This window comes from Gymnogyps californianus, chromosome 5, assembly GCF_018139145.2.
Source record: "Gymnogyps californianus isolate 813 chromosome 5, ASM1813914v2, whole genome shotgun sequence".
In the NCBI taxonomy this organism is placed as follows: Eukaryota; Metazoa; Chordata; class Aves; order Accipitriformes; family Cathartidae; genus Gymnogyps; species Gymnogyps californianus.
The window spans coordinates 15,449,762-15,475,509 of NC_059475.1; the positions used below are offsets into that span (position 1 = coordinate 15,449,762).

Sequence of the window (25,748 nt, forward strand, 5' to 3'; positions counted from 1 at the left end):
AAAAACATCTCCAGTATTTGTTACAAATCTTTGGCTTGTTTTGGTTGAACTCCATGTGAAGTCCTTAGACTTCATTATGCTACTTGCATTAACAAATCTAATTGAAACCTATTCATGCACAAGCTCTCAATATTCACTCAGAAGATACATATCTTCCATGTATATTTAAAAAGTTAAATAGCTAAAAGGTAATTATATCTCAAAAATTAAGAAGTTTCTTTACAGAATTCAAAAGAGAAAAAATGTTTTCTCATACAAGTACTCCAAACTCATTCTTCTACTCATATTCAAACCAGGCCTGATTGACATAGTATATTTTAAATACACAGTATCATTTTCAAGTTATTATATATAGGTAAGAAAAACATCAAACCATTCTTACGAAGCAGTATTTTTATTGGCTTTGATGTTGCGACTTTTACATTAAAAAGGCATTGTATATAACAAATGAATTCATGTACTGTGATCAATACTTAAAATGTCATACTACACTTGAGAGCTGACCGATTAAAAATTAGAGTTACACATACAATGTATGTTTAAAGCAAATGTTACATACTGAGCAGCACTTCAATTATACATTTAACTGTTTGCCATTTTAGCTGCTAAATAATTGTAATGCTGTAAGTAATTGTGCTATCAAACATGCCTTTTGCGTATCGAAGCCCTACAGGTATGAGAGATGATCTCTACAAAACATTGCTAGGGCTGAAAGATTCTATTTTAATTCTTTACAGCAAGAAAAAGACCAGGATGGCACCCAAATTTATAGATAAAGTGTTTGCCACAAAGGTTAATAAGGGGTGTTATGAAAATGTTTAAATTCGACTTGTGTATGTTATGTGAGTCAGGAAACATAAGCAGCTCAGATTTACTTCTTCTAGTTAAAATATGAAAATAACAGTGATACTACAGTTCTACAGTTCCCAAATATTATGCACTATCTTTAATAAATTTGTGATTGCAAAACAGAAGACAAAACAGATGAATGTCTCCAAGTAGTGCACTCGTATTTACTGGGAAAGTAAATACAAATAACTGGCTGTAAATTAGTGCTACTGAACAGTGGGAATGAAAGGCTGAATATTATAGGGTTTTTTTAATGCTAGCAATTGACACACATGTACTAAATGCAATTAAGCCTGGTAAAAATTGAGTAGTCCAGTTAGAAATTTTAAAATAACTACAAAATTCTGCAAATTAAAAACAAGCAAACAAAAAAGAGGCATTAGGTATGATGAGTGACGAATCTAAAAGCAAGAGATCTTGTGCAATGAATTAGGTAAAACAAGGTGATCATTCTAAAGCTCTAGTGGATCAAATTAAAAAAAAAAAAATTAAAAGACCACAGCATAAGTGCAATTACAGTACAATCTTGGTTTAGCACCAAGTGAGCGACTGGGTAACTTCACCAATAAGAATTGCTTTGGTTAGTATCCAAAATATATCATTACAAACTTATTGTCTGTACAGCATTTAATTGCAGAACACAACAAAAATCCTTTTCTTCAGCAGCTTAAATTTGAGCCTTATTAGAATATTCTACATTTTGAGCTTTAAAGAAAAATTTTTATCAATTAAAACACATTAGCTCTTACATAAATTTCTAATCAGCATGATTAGATTTTAAAACTGATTATCCATTTATCATCTCTTTAAAAAAACAAACACACACCACCTTGGTCTGATATTACCACAACTATCTTGCAGCCTAATTTATTAATTAAAAAGAAAAATACCACCCATAGTGAATAAGAACATTCTAAAAGGCCCATTCCATTATGAAGCAGTTTTAAAACTGTACAAGCTTCTTACACTTTCTAAATACAATTCCAATAAAAAACAATCATGTCTGAAATCACTCCAATATACTCACATCTCCACTCAGCACACTAACCTCTGACCAACTTACCTGCTGAACCTGCTACATATACTGTAACTACTAGTAAAAAAAGATCATCTGTTACTCACACTCTCTGAACTCATTTTATACCGTATAACACTAATTTAATTAGACTAGAAGCATCACACACACTCAAGTGAAAGTGCTTGCTAGGAAAAAAAAATCCAAAGATATTTTTAGTTTAGTCCTTTTAAGGCATATCTAACATACTGAGCCTATGTCTGCAGAAATGGGCCTGATGAAAGACCGAGATGAAACAGACTGCCTTTCTCCTTGGCTAAGAGTTCTCTTGCGTTCACGAACTAATGCCTTCTGATGTCGCTTCATTCTTTCTAGTTGTTCCTCTGCACTCATCTTGCCTCTTTGGTGGTCTCCAGAGTATAAACGTTCCAAGGCACTCTTTGGTCTCTCCTGTAGAAGTCACAAGGCACACAAAACACATGTTGTAATTAATACTTTATAAGTAGTATACAAAAAATTAACTCTTTCTCCTACCTTATTACTAAATTAACATGATTTTGTTCTATTATTTTTGCATTAATTTGCATATTTCAACTCCATATTTTCTATTAGTAGTGCTGATTTTTGGTTCTAAATCTTGTTTTATAAATCTATTTCAAGTTACCTGTCTGCTTCCTGATTCATTCAAGAAAGTGAAAAATTGGAGATTTTATTAGATCACAGGTGTTGGTCCTCTCCCATGCTACTACAATCCCACTTCCTGCTATGCAAACTATATTCTAGGCTTAACTATTTTGAACAGTTCAGACATGTGCCTTCAGATATTCATTTAAACCTTACCTTGGACCTATCCCTTCGAAGTGTTGCATATGATGAAATGGTAGATGGTTGGTGCAATCTGGAAGTTGATCCAGATAAACCTTTATAAGGAAAAAGAGAATGTTTTAAAACCAAATGACAGACAAAATGAAGACAAGTGTCAGATATTTTTTAAATTATCATGCTTTTTCTATGACATTCTGGTTACTGTTTTAGCTCACGTTTCACATTTTGCAGTTCAGAAGATCATGAGAGGCATGAAATTTCATTTCAGCCAGAAGTAATGTGTTTCAGGTCACTATTGATCAAAATTCAGAAAGATCTACAATAATTTAGAAGCTTATATTAAATGAGGTATGGGGTGAACTCAGCTGTAGAACAGTAGATAAGCTGTACAAATAATCATCTATGAAGAAAATCAAACTTTAACATTCATACTTAGAAAGGAAAAAAAATAAGAAGAGAATGGCTAAGAAATTAATTGCTCTTCCCCAGATATCCTCTCTGTCCTCATTTGTGAAACAGTTACAGGACTGTAGCACAGTGGGGATGGACTGTCAAGTCACATGTAGTGTCTGGTGGCATTATATTCATATTCTTTATCACTTTCATTTCAATGGCAATATAAGTGTTTAAAAAATACTTGAGTTTGTAAAAGATCACACAGAAATTATGAAGGAAAATAACTCTGAATATAAGAGACATTCTAATAGCTAATTTCATGTTTTGATATGCTTTTTTTTGAAGCATTGTATATTAAGTTGCTTTGCAAAAGGCTGGTTGTCTGTAACGGCACCATTAAAATGCACAAAATCTCTAGACTTTCACAGCATTGTATAGTTAATCTAAAAATAATGATCTGATGATAAAGACCATCTCCAGAAAATCCTAGGAGAGAAAAGCTCCTATACAGACAGTACTGCTAAAAATCAACTACATAAATTCCTGGCTTACCACGGGTAGGTAATGTCTGGTATCCACTGTCAGAGCTTACTAAACCACTGGAAGGTTGGCTGAGGTCACCACCTATCGTTGCTAGTTCTGGTTCACTCATGTATGAACGCAGTTCCACCTATATGGGAAAATACTCATCAGCTCAAATGAAATCACAGACTGCAAGTCTTAATAATCTTAAAACAAATCCTAAAGCTTTGTTTCTGGATTACTAAATCTCTCTCTGCCATTATTATACGGCATAGATCTCTCCCTGCCATTACTATCTCTCTGCCATTATATCTCTGTCCTTATTACAAGACCTAGAAGTCCATATATTTTACAGACAATAATATCTTTTATTATAGGTTCACATATCTTTAACGTGCAGGTGTATAGGTGTATGAGTGCTCACCCTATAATCTCCATTTACATACTGTCCAAGTTCTCTGTCTCTCTTTCTTTCATCTGACTGACGCTTCAGGCCCCGCACTGATGTGTGTCTGATGACAGTGGCTTCTCTCGGGAGAGGTGGAACAGCTGGTGGTTGATCATCAGGACTGTACAACTGAGGGAGAGGAGGTCTGGGTGGCGCTTCATCTTCCTGGTAACAGGAAAGCACAGGTATTTGGCAAACAGTCTGAAAACAGTCTGGCACAAACTGACTGAAAGTTCATTACATCATATGAGTTATTTATGATTGCTTTAGCGTGCTCTCCTCTGTCCACACCAGGAGGTTGAGGCTTTAAAAACCAAACAAGACCCAAGAAAGCAAAAAACTAATCAATCACAAAGCATTACCAAGGAAGGCTCTGCATTGGTATGTTCTAAAACAGTATATGGCTACTGTACATAAAGCTCCAGGTTACGCACATATATTCTCCTGTAAGTACTATTGCTCAGTTTCAATACAAACACCTTAAGTGTCTCCCTGTTGTGCCTCTACTCTGTGTGCACTTTGTAACCATGAAACTTTCACTGTTTCTGCCAGAAACAAATGGAAACATTGGTGAATGAATCTCACAAGAGCAGTACTTACAACCTTTGGCTTGAGCTTAATTGGTGACTGAAGAGGCGGCTCGATTTTTTTCAGCTGCTGTGCTTGGTGCTGCGTTCTGGCTTGGAAATAAGGCTGTGGATACAGCCTAACCTCCAGAGAGGATTTAACTGGACTGGGTGGAGGGCTTTGCGGAACTGAAAGTTTGCTCTCCGCAGTTGTGAGGGAAGCTGGTAAGGAAGGCACTGAAGACTGAGAAAATGAAGGCACTATTTTTCTCTCTAGGGGTGAAATATGCAAATGTGTTAGGTGTTGTTTCTTATCCATAATGTTCATAAGAATAGCAATTAACATCCTTAGACTTCATAAAACAGCCCTAATATTCTGCATATTGCTTTAAACATGAACAGGGTTTTTTTTGGACATAAAAATGTTTGATTGTTACGTTACAGCAGGGGTGGAAAACATTTTCTTGATGAGGATCAAGCAAGCCTTTCAGGCCAAAAATAAAAACACACACTTTAATATCATCCAGTAAAATTCCTTGGAGAGGGCAGTGGGAGGGAAGGAAGGAAAAGCCCGAGAGTCATATGAAATCAGTTCATAGCCCTGTGCCCTGTGCCACAGATTCCTTAAGATGCCTATAGATCCAGACAAGGCTAAGCACTCATAGCCATACCTTAAATAAAGTAAGATCTCACCATCTCAGAACTTTTTTATCTCTGTATGTAAAAGGTAAGCAAAGATACTTTAAATATAAAGTGAATTTACAGTAGGTGTTAACAGTCTCTTGCTATCCCAATGCATTAGGTCTTTTCTTTGAAACATAATAAAGCAATTGAAATGCAGACCACATACACTTTCCCTTCCTCTTTTCCATAGCTGATGATGTTGCTCTGCCCACCAAACAGCTGCCTGAAGACAGAGGGGGAAGGCAACTGCAGCAGGGGCAGGTGGGCAGCATCGGGGAGGGGGCAGGGAAGCAGAGAAGAACACAGAGAGGAGCTCCTGGACAGAATGCGGAATAGATACTATGCTAGTATGAGCCTGACATGTGACAGAAACTCCTTCTGCAACTTGAAGAACTTAGCCCATTATTATTATTATTATTATTGTTCCCTTTTTTATGGCTTGTTACATTTTAGTGCCATCAGTATGTGAAAACAAACAACAAAAAACCTTTTTGCCACCTCAACCAAAGAAACGCCAAGTTAATGTGCTAAATCAACAGAGATTTCTGATACAACCAATAGCAGAATTAACTGGATTTTCTGCAGTAGAACAAACTTCTAGACTATTTGCGCAGACCCAAAGATTCAGCTGCATTTGTATATTTTTTATGTTTTAATTATGTTCTCCTTACCTGGATTCTTGATAGAGTCTACTATGGTTTTGTAGTTTGTTTTATTTGCACTCAAGCCAGCTGTAACATCTTCAATTCTCCACAAGTCTTTTTGTATTTGTGTTTTCTCCTGATGTTTGTAGTAAAAGGAAAAAAGAAAAATCAATCATATCTCATTTTTAATTTATTATGGACTTATCCTTCTTTTGATACCGAAACCAAACTAATGTTTCAGAACTTACATGAAAACTCAGGAGTCTAGAAATGAGTTAAATAATTATTTTAAAATTAAAAAAAAAAAAAAAAACAACCAAACACCAACACAAACCAATGTATCTTGCCCATAAAATTTATTAGAGCATTTTCTGAGTCTTGGAAGACTTCCTATAGAAGACTGGGGGAAAGAGACACCTCTACATTTTTCTCTACAATATTATTCAGGCTACAAAAACCTAGTTTAATGTTCTACATAAAATGAGCTTACAGAACCTTTTCATTTGAACTTTGTTCTTAAATCCTATACTAACACACTTAAGACTGCTAAGGCAGCCTTACGAAACTCATCTTAATACATTTAGGGGAAATGTCCAATATTAAAAAAGCAAAAAAATTGGTATAGTCTCCCTGAATACTTCCATGAACTGCCCAATGGCTTTTAATGGGTGAAATATAAAACCAAAACTAACTCAGAAGGGTTGACAAATTTAACTTCTGCTTAGTTAGGCCTACTGGACATGATGTATTACAGATTCAAACAATATATTGCTGCTGTTCCAGGATTTGGTCTCATCTTGCATCCTATTTGCTTTACCGAGGCTTTCCACGAGGAAAGAAAGGGAAGCTTTGTCTACAGTCTGGATTCCGCCTTTGATTGCATCTTGCAGCCAGAGGCCTTGGCTACTGAAGCCACCACTACAAGTCAGATGTTCATTGCAATCATCATAAATAGCCATTCTCATCTACTTAATCAAAGTCTGGTAATTCTGCCTTCAAAAATTGGCATTAAGAATAAACTTAGTAAAACCAAGAGGAAAACAATATTATTAAAGAAAGCAGAAGGCAGTGAAACACTTTAGTTAAGAATTGCTTACAAACTGCTCAAGAACTCTAGAAATCCATCACTTGCCATGAGCTGCAAAATAACTGCTAATTAATCCTATAAGCCTGGAAGAGAAAAACTTTAGTAAAAGCTCTTACACCGTATAGAGCTAAGGAAGGCATACAAATTGCTTTCCACTTTCTGTCTCAGATCAGAAAATATGTTCAGCCAGGTTACAGATCAGCAAACAGGGTGCCAAGAACATAAACATTTAAATGATGGAGAATGTTATTTGCCTGTAGTAAACTCACTCGATAGATGGGACATACCTTGAAAGATTGTCAGGATACAAACTATAAATTTGCACATTTCATTTCATTTTTCTGAGATAAATCATACTACAAGGAACCAAATGATGGATTTACAATAATCAAGCCTCAGAACTGGTTTAAAAAAACCCAGATGTACAAAAAATCCTGCTTCTGAAACCACTCAGAAAATGTTCGATTAGTGATGTACAAAAGCCAAGAGATCTTTTAATATTATTCCTTCTCATTACTTAAATATTGATGTGAAGAGAATATTTTAGATCAAAAATGGACTAGATCTAAAAGATAAACAGATGAATTTATTTTTAAATTATGAGCGCCAAGATTGCTGTTTACAAAAGGGTATAAATATACTTCACGGGCAAGCATGAAAAGGTAACTTGGAGAGATAAATCAATTTCTCTAACCTCCTTCACACAGAAACATAGTTTAGAATGATTTATAAAACCAGAGGAGAAACACTTACCAACTAAAAAGTTATCACTGACAAAATACCACGTCTCAGTTAATTTCAGCATGCCCAGATCCCACCAACCCTTAAGCAAAAGACAATGAAGCTACACTCTTAAAAGCAAGATTTACTCTGACCGAGCTGCTTGAAACATTTAGTTTTTAACCTCTTAATTAATGCTATATAGAAACAACATTAGCTGTTTCCTACAGCAACTTGAGCCTGCAAATTTATTGAATTTTTAATAATACTCCATGAAGACTGCATTTTTTTAAATACAATTCAGTGCTATTGGAAAATACTAGATAAACAATCTTGAGTCTACATACCCTTGGGCAGAGATCAAAAAAACTCTATTATGAGTACTTCAAGTGAGACTTCTTTGAAGGAATATAGTTTTAAGAATATTTAGTACTTTCTGAAAAAAATCAGCTCCCCTTGGTATCTTCAAAATAGGTATTCAGAAACATTTTTTAAAATCTTAGCCAAAGACAAACATATCTATGCATACATACATATACATATATATGTAAGTATACACACACAAAACACATAATGTGCATATGTTTGTGTGTGTGCATGTGCATTTTTTTTATAACTATGCATGTATGTGATATGAGATAACAAAACTGAGTTAACATTTTTTCTGTGCAAACTGCATTCCCTTCTATATGTATTACTGAATCACATGCCACACATCCCGTATTTTAAGTATGCTCAATGCACAACTGGAAATTGTTTGTTAAAGTACTTTAACAAATTTCCCTTTGTTAAACAACGTAACTTCATACAGGGATGATTTTATTCTAAAATACCCCTGGGATTTTTTGGAGGGATGTATTCTACAGCTGAGCTCAATTACATAATATTCTGGCTCTAGAAACTGAATCACTCCCCCACCCCCCAAAATTAAAACTAAATGAAATTGGACTTCGAAGAATGGTGCAATCTAAAAAAGTTTTACAACTCTTGCTTTGATAAAAAACATTTATCCATTAATAGTGAAAATAAGTAAGACTTCAATTCATATCTGATAAGATATTTGTTGCAAATAAATAAATTTAAAAATTTAACTAGTGAGCTCTTTTGGTCTGGGATATTTGGAAAAGTAGGCTAAGATTTGAGCAAAATGTATACATTAGCTTTGTTCCTTGTGTTTTGTCTTTTAAATAAAACTGTTCTGCTTAAACACAGGAAAAATAATCCGGACTGTATTCCTTGCTCTAAGAATAAAAACACCAGTTATAAGCAGGTATGTAGAAATAATCTGGTATGCCACATCCAGTTCAGCAAACAGAATAACTTAGCTTCAAACAAAGCTTCTTTGTAAGATTCAAAAAATCGAGATGCCTTTCAATTACTGATGGCTGTTAAACACTTATTCCACTTCACAAAACAATCGGCACGGATAAATCTTCCATAAATAGAAGAACATGACAACAAGTAATGACAATAACAAGCTAGTGACTGATAATCTTAAAAACGGATAAAGAAGCCAACAATGTCAGATCAAATAAATGGAAGACTAAGAAGTCCTGCATAGTCTCATAAATTAAATACATTATCCATGTCAAGATCTCAGTATGTAATAAAAAGATAATAAACTAATGACAAATTTGCATACACAACTTATGAGAAACTCTCCTATGAGATGATAGCTTTCAAGTTCAGACAAAATCATCTCATAAGTAAACCAGTGTCTGGAAATGGACTCACCTGAGATACCAATGAACTATTCATCTGTTCCTGTAAGGCTTTTTTCAGCTGGCTCACATCCTTTTCTAATTTCAGATACTCATTCCAGGCATTTTCCATTTCCTATTAACAGAGGAAATACTCTAATACAATGATACAATAAACTTCGAAATCACTCTATCCATTCTCTAATTGAGCACCAAAGTGTTTTTAAGATGGTGTTGTTCTATTATAAAAAGCAGCAAAAAAATCCATTTTGTAGTCTACATTTTTGCTTAGAGCTGATGATAAACTTCAAAATGCTTTATAGCTGCAAGATCAAGTCAAGAATCCCTAGTTAAAAAACTCTGGCCAGCTTCCTCACACAAAACCATTTCTTTAGCATAAAACTGACATATAATAGAATCTGAACTATGACTAATGTGCTATGAAGGAATCAAGTCTATTCCAGTTCCATTTCCTTTTACTTTACTCCTCTATTTAAAACAAGTTTATAATTCAAATCCAGTCACCTAAACCAGAACTCATGTTTTGAAACACAAAGTAGGTATCCTTTAAAAGTCCTACAGACTCTGTTGTAATGGCATTAGAAGTGAATAAACAAGCAGACACCTGGAAAATAAGGCTATTCAATTACCCTTACTTTACTTAGATCCATGGCACCATAGTCTGCCTTCTGGCCCAGAACTGAGAAAAAAATCAAGTGTCTGGAGCATTTTTATATCAGGAATGATGGAATAGGCTTTTTCTCTGAAATTTGGAAAAGAGATCACTTGGGAGTTGAGGGGAAGAAATAATGGAGGTCTATGAAACCATGAGTGGCATGGAGAGAGTAGATAATGACTGACCGTTCCCCATCTTTTCTCATACAAGAATAAGGATCTATCACACGAAACACGTACAAGTCAGGCTCAAAACAAATAAAAGAAAGCAGCTGTCCACGCAGTGGGGAAAAGATCTGTGCAATACCTTGCCAAATGATGTTTTGGATGCAAAAGGTTCACAGAATTTAATAGGAGACTGTACAGGTTCTTGGAAATGAGATCTACTGAAGATTACTAAATAGACAAAAAAAATACCAGTCTCAGGAATTCTCTGAGCACAAAATAGTTAGAAGCTGGATTGGTTATGACAGGAACTACTACCCACCTCTCCTATCCTTACTCTTCCCTAAGCATCTGCTTATGTCCACTGCTGAAGCCAGAACCCTCGGCTAGAAGGCGCCTTGGACTGGACCAGTACAGCCATTCTTACAATTACTTGCTATTTATGCCCCCGATGAAATTTTTAAGCTGTCTGTGAAAGTCATACATTTTCTACAGGCACAAAATATTGCATATATACTTTTAAATAATACTGGCATTTTAATGATCAGATCTTACCATAGGAAAGGTGTTCATGCAATTCTAGAAACAATCTTATGAAGAGCTAGTCCTATATTCATTAAGAGGCAGGAATAATATAGTGAGTACACAACACCCAGGTTTAATATACTCTCTTTCATGGCCAATTCTTAGAAATATTTTTATTAATAAAAATGCAACATTAAATTGTATTTGAATTTTATTAAGTCGTAATATCAACAGTAAATTTTGACCAAAATATCAACAGACTTTCCCAATTCCTTTTCCCCTGGAAAAATACCATGGAATCACATTTATATTTTCAAAGGACTAGCTGAAAGATTTGCAATTTAAGCCCCATACGTAAATGAAAAAGGTATAAAAAAAGTTTTTTGAGCTTTTGGGGGGGTGGGGGGGTGGGAAGGGGTCATTGAAAAGGAAAGCTGGAGAGATTGTTTAAATTTTTTTTTTTTCTGGTTTAGTATCCTGTACCTTAACCAAATCAGTTAAGAACAGGACTTAACTCCCCTATCCAACGAACAATACAGTTTTACTCTAACTGGTATTTTAATTATAGTTTTCTTGAAACAACCAAAAACACATACCGTTGAAACTTTGGATATTTCAGCCCGAATACGTATGAGATCCTCTTGCAAAAGTCTCTGCTGGTAAGAAATGTTTTCCGTGTGTTGTGGTTGGTCTTTGTACTGTTCCATCTGCCTGTGTAAAACCTCCAAAACAGACTCCAGCTGATCCTAACAACGGAGAAGATGGCAGTAAGCTTACAACATTTACATGGAATTTTACGGATCTACCTGTGGGAATATAAAAGTTGTTTTCCACACCCCCAGTCTTTCCTATAAGCCATTAGAGGTTAGGATTGGCCTCCTGTTGTGGAGACTAAGATGTAAACGCAAAAGTGTGAGAGCCTTAATTAACTATTATAACCAAAATTATCCGATATTTTCCATTAAATCTTTTCATTAAGTAGCCAAAACTGTGGAAAACACAAAGCACTGAGTGGAATTTTTCTATTTACAGTCTGTACAAAACTGTAATTTACAGTTTCAGAAAAATTCCCTTAAGCAGTATAGAACTGTGATAGCCCTACCACAGCACAGCATTAGCTGTTTATTTAAGGATAGGTTCTCATTCACTGCTATAGTTGAATTAGCCATGTGAGGGATTAAAATATTGTCTAAAACATGAAGTAGGCCTGATTCATTCAGTCAGGAGTAAATAACACTGAATCATTTTTGCACAGTAGCTCTTCTGAACGATCCATCTGGACAGTACTTTCATTTTAGAATAGATTTTTTTTCTGAACCACCTCAATTTATTGACAGCTATAACTCATAGGCAGTGAAGCAGATAAAGATACAAACAGCCAAGGAAAGACAAGGAAAGGCAAACCATTTTGTTATTGTTTACTATTTGAACTCTGACTTGAATGGGCACAGAGGAAAGGTGGTGGGTTCCAGCTACAAACTTGTCACAGAAGATATTCCAGCATTTCAGTCATAACCCTCAGAACTAAGTTCACAGTACTATATATAAACCAGCACAGGTTTCTGAAACTGCTATGAATTTTAATCTCTGTCCCTTCTCTCACTCTTTTTAAAAAAAACAAAAACCAAAACCCCAACAAAACAACAACAAACCACCACACAAGTTACAGTGACAGCTCAATATGGTAGCACGTTGCTATTTATGCAAACAATGTTTGTGGAGGTGGGAAGAACTGCAAATGAAACATGACCCAGCCTCCCACCATATACATATTAAGACATAAAGCAAAACTACACAGAAAAGTGTAGTTCCTAATTCCTAATAAATGCCAGAAAATTAAATTTATATGGTTTTAAAACATTCATTTTCAAAAATGTGTTTTCTAAAAGTGGGTACTCAATCCTAACATAAAAAACAATTCTTTTCCTTATATAAGTTTATACACACGTCCAAAGAAAACTACTACAATGCAAGCAGCATCCAGTAATTCGAATGTTTGTTTGTAATTCCATATTTTATGATTAGATGAAAGTTATTTTATAAAACACTTTTTAATCTACTTACTTTATTTTCCTTAAGGGCTCTTATTTTGTCCTCCAAGTCCTGCAGAATTCTGTCCTGCTCACAGAAAATGCTTAGCTTCACCTGAAAATGAAATCATATAAATATATAATGCTACATTTTAAAAACCAAGCAGAAAAGTCTCCACTAGCAATATTTTACCCCAAAGAGCATAATAATGTGAACACGTAACAGTACAACATGAATAGCCAAAACAATGCAAGAGGTTCTGAAGTGGTATTTGATACTTACATCAGTATCACTTTCTGCAATCTTGACAGGTTTTGTACTTCGTTCTTTTAACGTGTCACGCCCTGTCACCTAAGAGGAACAGGTTTTAAAGATCTGAGAAATTTGTTGCAAACTAAAACCTAATTATGCTTCAAAAATGAAAAGTTTTGTAAATATTCACGGTTATTAACAGATGAATAAAATTTTGGATACAAGTCTTTTAAAATATGGCTTTAGTTTTTAAAAAAATGTTATCAGAAAGGATCACTAGTTGTATTAGGCTATTTAATAACTCTTACAGTAGCTTAAAATTCTGTACAAAACAGCATAATCCCACCTGTCTATAGTTACAAAGGTCCCGTTCCTGCAAAACCTAACAGTTTTAACAGTTCAGCTTTAATAGCTTTCTTGAAGCCAAAGGACTTGAATAGTTCCTTTAAATGCATGGTTGCAAGAATAACAGCATTAATGACTGACTAAAAATACAACTTTTTGGCAACTACTTCATTCTACAAAGGATAGTCTCTTCCATAGTACAGGGTGAATTTTATTAAAGACAGACTACTACAAAAGTGCTATAGTGGAATTAAATGTAATTAATCTATTTTGACATGTTTATAATATACCAAATCTCTCATTCCATAAATCACTGGTTTCTTATTCAATTTCTGGTGAGAAGATTATCTTCTCACATAAAACAGTTTTTAAATCAGTACAGAAACTATACTATATTATACTTCCAACCTTCACAGCAATCTTAAAATGAAGACATGTCTATCTTATAGAAATAGATCCCACGGTCTACATGGGACCCTTTTTGTGAATAAATGAGGTTAAGAAAATGGCAATATAATACAGCTCATTAATCATACAGTTTTTAAAAGCCTTAAAATCTAATGACTTAATATTACTAGATTAGAACACTTTTAAAGATTCAGTAAAGCAAATACTATCTTACCAAAGAAACACCTGGTGTTTAGAAGTATAGTACTCATATACAGTATATTTCTATTCATATACAGGCAAGAGTTTATGAAGAAAAATTCACCTAAATAGTCTTTAATAATATAAGAGCAGAAGTTGTTGGCTTTTTTGGTGAGGCAGAAGGGGTAGTTTGCTTTTTTACTGACTGACTGGCACTCTCCAGAAGCTACATAGTTTACTTATTAACCTAACAGGTACCTACAGGATTACTTTCTTAAAGTAATTAAATTTTACTCTAACTGTAGAGAAATCTTTGATACAACCTCAGTTTCTCATCTAACATGTTATATGAAGCTAGCCATCTACAGATAGTATTTTCAAATAACAAAGTAGGTTTAAGACAGAAGAGTATGGTCATCATTTATGTTTACTGTCTTCTCTCCTCCAATGGCACACTCCATTCAGAGATTTATCATGTGTTTTCATGTGGTGAAATGTTACTTCCCCACCACTAAAATCAAAAGCATTTACGGCCTCTCAAAACTTTCAATTTTCAGATATTTTCATTTTCAACAATGATGTGTTTTATATAAGAAAAATCCTTTCTTTCAGAAGTATTAATGGAATTATTTAAATGCTGAATCCTATATATAATAGTAACAAATAATTAAATATAAGCATAAATACTAGCATGTCAAAGTAATAATTTTGCATATTTAATTACCTGCAAGCTAAGAGAATGCAAAAGGCTTTTTCAAAGCAACGGAATTAACATAAAAACCAGAGTCCACAGATTTTGGGGATATTTTAAATTACATAATCAGAACTGTAAAGAATTTGTTAATTATCAAGCAGTGAACATGAGAACATAATGAAGATTTAGCATGCTTTCACACTTTCAAAATTACACATAGGAGTCACTACTCGACACAATCATTTTCAAAACATGATAAAATGAAACCAAACACTGAGGTCAGCCATAATTCTACATACAGACTTTGGGGGGGAGGGGGATGGGAGGTGGGGAGAAAAAAAAAGAGGAGAGAAAAAATAAAATCTTACACAAAGCATTACTGTTTACCATAAGACACCTGTAAAAGCCAGAATATGTAAACATTGACTGCTATTTTAAAAAGCAATGGGATGAGCACATTTCAGATGCAAGCAGTCTTACATGTATACTGGACAGTAACCCTTGTGCTGAGTTCTTTAGCACTTTGTATATCATGTTGATCAGAGGTCCATTATTTTCTATCTGTTTCAAACAAAAGTTTAGTAATAGCTTGTTATAGATGTAAAAATTAAAACCCCCAAACCTTACAGCTCAAAACTCTGTGAGCAGCAGTAATCACACGGTCTTACATCACACCAATCCTTGAGGTTTATAGTCCATATAATCTGCCATTATGGAAGCTACAACTGGATATCTACCTATCTTGTTATACTGCGCGTAGATTGTTCATCCAACCACAAGACTTTTTTACTTTTGCAAAACACACAAACACACAACACAAAATAGGATTTGCTCAGACTTCTCCATCTGCAGTTTCAAGAGTGTTGGGAATTACAGCAAGATATTTTCTGTCATGTAATATGTAGTAACACTTGCACCAAGAGCTCTATATTGATAATTTTAGCAATCTAGTTAAAACCTCAGTGAAAAAAGTTATTTCAATCACACTTACCCTTCCTCCCATAATAAACACCTGCCACGCACTATTTCTTTCATTATCTATGTGACACAAGCTTGCACTAGCAACCTCTTTCAACTGCAGTAGAAACTAAACAGCTTCAGATATTGCAGTATGACTGCAGAAGAATGAAGCAGGACCACTGCCAAACCACTGAGAGGACCCCAGATTTGTTTCAATTGGTTGCAAAATTTATACTTAGTGACACAAACTTTCCTATACTTCCTCATCCATATTTTGTATAACCTGCTCGGGATGTTTGTAAAGTATTCTGAAGTGAGGCTGCCCATCCAACCCTCCTGCAGCCTGCCTGAACTCGATTTCATAATCACAAAAAGGGAAGCTTGCTTCACCACTTGTGTTTCACCTTATTTGCAAAGTCATCTTAGAAGCTTGTGGGGAAAATTGAGTTTTTCTTTCCTTAGCTCTTCCTTTCTGCTTTTCTAATACAGTGTCTATCCACTTTAGAGATTAAAAAAAAAAAAAACAAACTGTGGAAACACAACTATGGAAATCTGTTTGCAGAAGAGCCATGATTACGCTATAGCATACGGATACACCATTTCTTTCATGCTCCACATACCTCTATTTCATGAGTGAAAAAAGAATACAGAGTCATTACAACAATTTTGGGGGGAAAAAAGTTCATAATCTAAGGGCAATATTGTTAAAGGAAACCTCCACAATGCATGGTATTTGGCAAGTTCAAAATTATCAATAATTTTTCCTCATAGTGTGAGTAAACAGCCTTTAGACTTTTTTTTGTCAGAACTAGCTCGCATGCAAGAGAAAACTACTGAAATGGATTAATATCTCTAGAGCATTTTTATTTCATTTATACTTATGTTATGACAATATACTATAATGTTGAACAATATCATCTTGGTATTAACATAAAAATTATTTCTTAGATAATATTTTTAAACTCTTAAGTAATAAAAAATAGGCTCATATAAAAGGATAAGAGCAAGGAGGGGGACAAAACATGTGAGTAACAACAAATTACTAAATGCTGTGTAACCAGTTACTGTAATCAGTTTTAGTACTATGGCATGCATTATGCAGTTAATTGCTTAATCACTGTTCCATGTTGAAAAGTTATATTTCGAAACCTTTAAGAAGAGAGATCTTCAGAAATAATGGATTTAGTGAAAAGAAAAAAGTTTAACTCCAGTTCTAAAATCTTCAGTCCTATCTGAAATTGTTTCATCGGAGTGGGTCTAACTCAAAGCCCAATGAAGTCAAAAGAGAGACTTGAATTAGTAGGCTTTCTAGCTAAGCCTTCAGTGTCTTAAATGAAAGGTACCACGTATATTAACTGTGAATTTGCCATATTCCACCGTTACCAAATCAATACGTAATTTACTTAGTTTCATCCAGCACTCTATGCTTTTTTCCTCATACTGCAAAACAAAGCATCTCTACATTTAGTGGCAAAACACAAATTTAACCAATACAAAGACACCTTCTCAAGTTTCACATGGTGAATTTTTACATTTCTGGACCATTACTGAAAGAGGGTTATTAAGAAATGCCCATTTTGAAAAATTACATCATTCTTATGGAAACACACTTGACATTTTGACTGTCAAGATTTTCAAAAGGGAACTAATGCTAACATTAAGTTTCTTTTCACAGAAAGACGGGGTGCCCCCATAGATTTCTCTTTCTGCTGCTTTCATCAGGTGCTACGCAGGCTGCAGGAAGGCACAAGGGGAGCCCCTGGGAGACCAAATAGCTCTTCATGTCCCAGACTGCAACAAATCAATCCGGATGGAATCCACTAAAAAGCTAAAAACCCAACCTAATAATTTTGCTAATCATATAACATTTTCAGAGGCTTAAACTGTGGCCACTTTTAACTGTGAAAATTGTTGTGTTTTATAATGGACAAAACACTGTGTTTATTAATAATTTCTCAAATTGTAGGACCTTTTAAATTGAAATTTGTCATAAAATTCAGCTGATGGCTTGGGATGCAGTTACATTTGGCAAAGCTATGAACAAACCAAGAACAAGGCCTAGAGTGAAATGTGGCCAACCAATTTTAGATTTGTATATTAATGATTACAACAGTTTACATATTTGATCATTTAGACTATATATACCACATATTATGTGATAAATATTCTATCTTTATAGATATATGACACTATACATACATGTAATACGTATTACTAATATTTTCCATTCATATATTTGGTTATATATTCAGCTATTAAAACATCAGATAAAATTGAAATACACATACTAATAGGTCCAGTCAGCTCATTAATTGCACATATGCAATGCCCCATGGCATCAGTGAGAACTACATACATGCAAGCAATAAGAATAACAAGGTGTCAAATTTCACTCCACCTTGATTTTCAGAAACACCATATGATATATATATAGGGTGAGACATCCTACACATGATAGAAAGCGGTAGACTGTTTTGCTAAGCAAAATGATTATACATTTTTGGGGGTTTTTTTCTTCAAAACCTGATATTAGTAAGTCTAGATTTGCTTTCAAATTGCCAGCTATCAGGTGCACCAGATACAGAAGTAATTTAGTTTAGACAGACGCTTTGATGCTCAATATAGTATTTTTAATTTTTTTTTTAAAGGAAATATCATGTAACATTATTTGGGCAGATTATATCTACGGATGGATGGATGAATGGCTACATTTGAAATCTCTTATGTCTAATAATATGAAAACAATGACAGGTGCTAATTAATCACCACATTTTCACAAGAAAGCAAGACATTATAAATATGGCTTATTATAAAAACAGGGAAAAAGTCAGCTCAAGAAGACTTAAAGGGAAAAAGCTGGATTAAAAGAACACCCTATTTTAACTTAGAGGAGCTGATTTCATATTGGTTCTAATGCTACAGCAGACAAACATTCTGAATCAGTTTTTTTATCTGATTTCAATAAACCCACATAATATGATTCAACTAGAGTATCAGTAACACAAGTTCTTCCTACAAACTGAAGCAATTACATTTTCTGAGTTTGCACTTTAATTGTATAGTCACTACTATAAAGACACTCGATATCCTAAGCACAACAGTGATGTAAAAGACACAGTTTCCATCTCTGAACAGAAGGTGATTTGAAAACCTGCAGGTACAAAGATGATACACAAAAGACTACTGGGTTAAAAAAAAAATAATAGAAGTAGACTCCTATAAAATCTTACCTTTAGATCCAAATACTCCAAATCCTTTTTCAACTGGATATAAGTGTCATCCGCCTTGAGGTAAGTACATAGGGAAAAAACAAAGCAATGTATTTGAATGCTTGAAACAATTTCAGAACACTTTGATTGGTTATATATAAGAAAAATGGATGAAAGAGGAAACAAAATAACAGAGTAGGAAGTACATAAAAAAAAGCACATTTGCTCCACCAGCATGTTGCTGTTTACAGCTGAAAAATGGGCAAAATATTTCCCAAGAATATCATTACCTCATGCCCACCCTCCAAACATGTAGATCTGAGTTTTCCACCTCTAATGGGACATGTAACTACCTGAAATAATAGATTTTCAAAAGTTATTTTTTCAAGATCAATTTCTACTATCCTTTCACTGAAAAAGTTATGGTGTTGTCCTCCAGCACAATATGTCTCTGAGAGAAGAAGAGAAGACTTGTACCTAACTGAATGTCAGATGTAACTAGAAGCCATCACATAACAAATCATTAGAATACTTTTGATCACATTTTACAGACATTTAAAGATATAAATTCCTTTATTCAGGGAAAGCACAAAATAAGTTTTGTGAATAAAATACTGAAAAAGATCTCACTTATATGATTAGAGAATCCCTTTTGTCTTTTAATTAATAGGATTCAACTTGATCCTTATTTTTCACTGGCTCACCTGTAACTGCTATCAGCTTAATTTTATAGTTACATTAATCTAGCAACATCTTCATTACAGTCGCTTCAAGAAAAGCATGCACAGAAGTCATAACAAAGTTATTTCTTTTTTTCAAAAGAGGTATTTGCAATACAGAACAAAATAAAGTTTAACTGTTGCAACTCTGCTTTTTAGTCAGCCAAAATGCCCCAAAATTCCTAGAATTTTTACTGCTATTTTGACAGGATTTTATACCCTGGGTACATTAAACTTCAGAATAAAAGAAAAACACAACTATACCTTTTCTCAAGTTTTGAGCCAATGAGAATGTGCAGTTAAAAAACAAAAGAAAAACCCTTTATGCCATGAAATCAATAGATCACACTTGCATTTCTTTAGAGGTGTTCACTTACAGTTCTTGTCCGATCAGCTTGTAAGTCTGGCTGAGGACTTGACTAGAAAGTCTGCCCATTTTTGGAGAAATCCCTGTTACTATCGCCCATCTTAGTGCAATTGTTCTGTAGGTGAGGTAAGTTGGGAAATGAAACTTTTCCAAATTCAAAAAAATTCCTTTAGTTTTGAACCAATATAAAGCCTTCACCAATTTCAAGAAGAGTCACCACATTTTTTTCCCAGGTGGCTCCATTTTTGAGGCTCTAATATGAACCAAAGAGCTCTATAAGTACACTTCTGTTTGATCTCACATTTACAAGTTTCATCCATCAGTGCAATCAAGAGCACTGTTGGTGATCCAAGATGCCCCTGAGCTTTTATGAACCAACGTTCACCTGCAGAACTGACACAGTTACAAGCTCATATGAAGGTACAAACTGGCTGATGCATTTCAATTTGCAGGTGACGCAGCATGTGGCACAGGGAGCCAATCCCATCATGAAAGCAGCACAAAGAAATGGCTTTGCTTACAATGAACTTATCTAACATTTTAACCCACATTTCTGAAGATGCAGCATTTTCAGAAATAGTATTAAAAGGAAGTATACACAACACTTTGAAACATATGCACTGGTGCCCTATAACTTAAAACGCTCATCTTTCATAGCAAATACAGTAGCAAAGAAAAACTGCAAATGACCTGGGAATTGTAGAATACCAAAGAATGGGCAAGAAAGCACAGACTCAAGCATGCCACTAACGAAGCATTTGCAGAGTCACAAAATGTCATACGGCACAGATGAGCCACGCAGCAGCTGACCTGATAGGTGGAATTAGTTGGCAAGTGCTGCAGTAATTGTGCGATTGTGTAATTTCGTATACTAGCCAACTTAGCCTGATGTCTCCTTAATCGAATGAGAAGCAATGTTAGCTCTTCGGGCTGCAGGTATTTAGACACATTGTAAAGAGGAAATTAGCAGTCTTCAGGGAGAGTAACTGTAATTACATTTTTCACCTCAGTGCCCAGAAAGCAGTTACTTGACATGATTAAGAAATTATTTCATTAACTCTGCATTTGGTCAAATAAACATAATAAAAGTTGAATCCTGTAATAACAGACAGCTCACCCCTGTTCACGTTGCAGATAACAGCAAAATTCCTACAGGCTTTACTGGGAGCTGGTTAAGATTAAGTTCTCATTCAAGTTATTTATGTTTTAACTACTAAAAATACAAGTACTATGGAATGAGCAGGATTTTAAACCTTAACTACAATACTATGATGACACAACAGGAAAAGCAACTGCTCTCTCAACTTACCGACTTGCCATGCAAACTGGGTGCGCTCACAGTTTGTGTCATGTAGCCCATAGCAGGCATAGAGCGTCGATCAATGTGAGTTGAGCTCTGTAAGAAGCCACAGCCAGAATTGTAAGGATTGTCTCAAGTGAGAGGTATGTTGTACTTGAGGGAAAATTCAGAAGATATGCACCTCTGCCACAAATTTTCTATTTGAATTCACGGCATGCATAGATCAGGGTAGCATTCATGGGCCAGCCAGATCCTTTGATGATTAAGTAAAACTTATGAATGAACAAATGCAAATCTAGCACTTGTGATGCTGGGCAGATCAGCAGATTCTGGCAGCACAAGATGCTTCAGCAGAACATGCAAAGTGGCTTCCAGCAAATTAAAAAAATATTAATAAAGTTCCCCCCCACCTAATGTCTCCCAGAGAAAGGCTGGCTAGCTTATGCCCTCCAACAGCAGGCTTGTACTCCATATAGTAACAACTGTGAATGCCCTCTTTTAGCCAGAGAACACTAAGCTACTGACATGAGTGACACCTTGTGGCAATGGGTTCCATTAATACCAGGGTTTTTTAAATAATCATATTTGATCTGCCCCTTTCTGCTTATAATATGAAAACCTACTGCACATCCATTCTTTCCTCTTTCTCTTAACGCCAAACTTTTATGGCTTTCTTCAAGGCAGACTAAATGTCTCATGATTCATTTTTATTCCTGTCTCTGAATTTCACTGAATGCTGTTTTGTTCTGCCTTTTTTTTTTTTTTGTCTTTCTTTTTTGTAAGTGTAACTGGATGGAATTTAATAAAGCATTCCAGGGAGGGGGGGAGCATCACAGATTTCTGTAGACATATACATTTAAATGTAAAATGACGCTGTGTGCTTACATATAAAAACCATGAGTGTTTTTCTCTAAAAACTTTTACAGAAGTTTCACAGAAAAGTTTTACAGATGAGGAAAACTGTGTTTCCCTATACTGGTAAAAACAGTATGACATAAAAAGAGTTTTATTTTATGAGTAAAATTTATGCAGCTACATTGCACAGGAAGGGAAAAGACTGCTGTACATTCCTTTGTAAGGGATGTAATTGCTCCTTCAACTTACACACGGAGAAACCAATGTCTGGTATAATATAATCAGGAGTTAAAAAAAAATATTAATTTCCAGTGCTGCACATCACTAGGCTATTTCATCCTCTGACAGAATATTATAAATCTATAAATGCTGAAAGACAGACAGCTCTACCACATATACACTAGGAAAAAAAATCTAAACTGTGCATGAAGCTGGCATGCAACCTAAAGTCATGGTCCTGAACCCACACTGGCTATCTGAATTTACAAGTCTCTTTCTTTGCAAACACTTTCCCCATCAGAGCCCATGGTTGAGATCAAAGAATTAGGTGAATACAGAGGCTTTCATTTCCACTTATTCCAGTGTAAGAGCCACCAAGACAAGTAAGTTCTACATTGATTCAATCCTGAATTTCCCTGATTTCCTTAGGCAAGGAGAGCCATGTGGAGTACTGAATAGGGAAACCTCTGTCACCTCTGGATAAGTGGGTACAACAGTGCCTACAAAAAAACCCACGGTGAAATTCTACAGAAGGTTAAAGTTTCAGACCAACACTATTTGATTTGGTTAGCCCAATGATAATGACACTGCAAAGGGCTTAAACTATCAAATGCATGAAAAATTATTATGTTTTTAGCCATAACTAAAAACTGGATCAGCTGTAAGACTAACTACAATAGCAAAATGTGTAGAGAGCTCAGACAGGGCAAACACTGAAGACTACAAGCATAAGTAAATAATCAAGGCAGAGTTCACCCTGCCGAATTTTATATTCTTGCCTACCGTGCTGGTTTTGGCTGGAATAGAGTTAATTTTCTTTATAGTAGCTAGTATGGGGCTATGGTTTGGATTTGTGCTGGGAACAGTGTTGATAATAAAGGGATGTTTTCATTATTGCTGAGCAGGGCTAACACAGACTCAAGGCCTTTTCTGCTTCTCACCCCACCCCACCAACGAGTGGGCTGGGGGTGCACAGGAAGCTGGGAGGGGACACAGCTGGGACAGCTGACCCCAACTGACCAAAGGGATATGCCAGACCATGGGACGTCATGCTCAGCATATAAAGCTGGGGGAAGAAGAAGGAAGGGGGAGGACGTTTGGAGTGATGGCATTTGTCCTCCCAAGTAACCGTTATGTGTGATGGAGCCCTGCTTTCCTGGAGATGGCTGACCACCTGCCTGCCGATGGGAAGTGGTGAATGAATTCCTTGTTTTGCTTTGCTTGCGTGAGTGGCTTTTGCTTTGCCTATTAAACTGTCTTTACCTCAACCCATGAGTTTTCTCACTTTTACCCTTCCGATTCTCTCCCCCATCCCAACCGGGGGGAGTGAGCAAGCAGCTGTGTGGTGCTTGGTTGCCAGCTGGGGTTAAACCACGACACCTATCTACTCGATAAATTAAAATACTACAATTTGTATATTTTATACATATAAACATACATCTTACAGTTTTTGAATAAAAATATTCCAAACCAATGTGATGTGCCACGAATTTTCCTTTCCTAACCAACAAAAATTAATAAATCTGAAATGATCAGAAAGGTAAGAGTTTTAGGAGAAAATTATTCATTGTATTAACTTTTACAACTTGCACGATCTTTCATACACAAGGAAGGATATAATGAAAAATGACTAACTTAAATTATCAGTGTATGACATCGCATGTAGAACAGTTTGAAATCAGTTATACTGTATACAAACCTTTACAGCATGATTTCGTATCTTCCTGGGTGATCCAGCAAAAGGAACATCTACAGTCTGTCTCTCATCAGATGGTTTAACTGTAAGCCTTTCTGCAGGAGTATGTGGTCTCCTTGGGGGAAAGCTTTTTGGAGGTCCAGGTGGAGGAATATCAGATGGAGAGGGCGGAACAGATATTGATCGTGGAACATCTAATGAACTTTTTGACTTACCACGATCAATAAAGTCTGAAGAACCTACATAAAGTGGGGCAGTGGGGCTGCCATGTTTAAATTGCTGTCTCTGCTGCCACTCATATAGCTGCCAAACAGTTCCATCCTTATTTGCTTTCCTTTCCTCCTGGGACATCTTCAAGTGGCTAACACGATCTTGTGCATATTTGTAGTCACTCCGCAAATTGCGGTTTGGCGGTGGTGGTGAGCTCCCTGAAGGCTGCCTGGTATTCTTTGGCAAAGTGTGATAGTTTTCAGGAAAAGGTGGATTGGGACCCTGACGTGTAAGAGTCTGATCAGAAGTGAGGCTGTAAAGGAGGAGGAACAAAAGGGTAAATTTTAGCATACACTGATGAGCGGGAGTGACTGATTAAAAAAAAAAAAAATCTCTAATGACATTAGCATAGGACCTACAAGACACAACATACAAGAGTCATTTAAAAAGGATTTACAGAAATATTAACAAAGTAATATTAATGAAATCTACCCTGCACAAAAACATTACACTGTATTCATGCAAAGATGCAAATAGTATAAATACAGGCTTTTAATTTAGTGTCTAACCTAGGATGACCTACTAGAAATAAACTTAAGGGACAGCAGCATTATGTACTTAGACCAAAAAGAATGTCAAGAACATGAAGAAAGGAATTATTGTTATGTTTAAAGAGTAAATCCATAAATTAAAATATTTCTTTTCACCAAAAGCCTGCTTACCACTAGGTGGTGCAGTTTATGAACAACAAATGCATGCTCATTATAAAAAATTACCTTAAAGTGCAAGAAGAAATCTCACCAATCACAGAATGAGTATCTCAGATAATTTTTGTTCATGTGAATGAAGCAAAAAAAAAGGTAAGAAATTGCTCAAAGTCCCCAAGTCTGTATGATTTACTTTCATCTGACCTAATGGTACTGGTTCTACTGTTTTAAGCAACACAAGGCTTTTTGCAACAAAACTCATTGACAAAGTAGAATATAAAAACAGGCATTGCATCCTGGCTTTAGTACTGCATCCATAACGCACTTAAACTGTAGAAATTACATCTTTTAATAGATAGAGAATAAAGACAGAACTGGCAAAAGCTTTGACAAAGTGTAGTTGGCTCCCTCTCCTCCTTTGAAGCCAAAATCTCTCTGTAGCCTCATGCTCTTTCTGTAGCCTCTAATTTCAGATTCTCCAGTTAAACATCTGGGGGTTTTGTACTTGCAGTCACTCGCCCATTGATTCAGGATCTCCAAACAGAAAATCATTCTGCTAGACTTGTCACAGAGCAACAATATAAAAAATAAATAAAAACAACAAAAAACACAAATGAAGAAACTCAGAGCATGTTCATCACTCCACTTGGTAAGCTCCACTCTTTGCATGACAGGGAGACCTGATGGTGTGTGAACTGCAGGAATTAATTCCACATGAAAGAAAGGGCAGTATGGAAAAAGAACATCTTTGTTCAGCATCCAAGAATAACAGAAG

At 35.4% G+C, this 25,748-nt stretch overlaps 1 protein-coding gene across 1 annotated transcript in view; it reads right to left on the reverse strand.

The window, feature by feature from the left end:
• The window catches only part of PLEKHA7 (pleckstrin homology domain containing A7), a 164,776-nt gene that overhangs the window by 11,501 nt on the left and 127,527 nt on the right, over positions 1 to 25,748 (reverse strand). The window contains exons 11-23 of the mRNA XM_050898202.1: positions 24,060 to 24,579; positions 21,296 to 21,382; positions 18,922 to 18,975; positions 13,135 to 13,203; positions 12,886 to 12,966; positions 11,418 to 11,567; positions 9,491 to 9,592; positions 5,977 to 6,085; positions 4,656 to 4,894; positions 4,032 to 4,220; positions 3,638 to 3,755; positions 2,705 to 2,784; positions 2,114 to 2,314 (exon numbers count right to left, since the gene is read on the reverse strand). Of these exons, the coding sequence (XP_050754159.1) occupies positions 2,114 to 2,314; positions 2,705 to 2,784; positions 3,638 to 3,755; positions 4,032 to 4,220; positions 4,656 to 4,894; positions 5,977 to 6,085; positions 9,491 to 9,592; positions 11,418 to 11,567; positions 12,886 to 12,966; positions 13,135 to 13,203; positions 18,922 to 18,975; positions 21,296 to 21,382; positions 24,060 to 24,579 (1,999 nt within the window). The remainder of the gene's footprint in view (positions 1 to 2,113; positions 2,315 to 2,704; positions 2,785 to 3,637; positions 3,756 to 4,031; positions 4,221 to 4,655; positions 4,895 to 5,976; positions 6,086 to 9,490; positions 9,593 to 11,417; positions 11,568 to 12,885; positions 12,967 to 13,134; positions 13,204 to 18,921; positions 18,976 to 21,295; positions 21,383 to 24,059; positions 24,580 to 25,748) is intronic.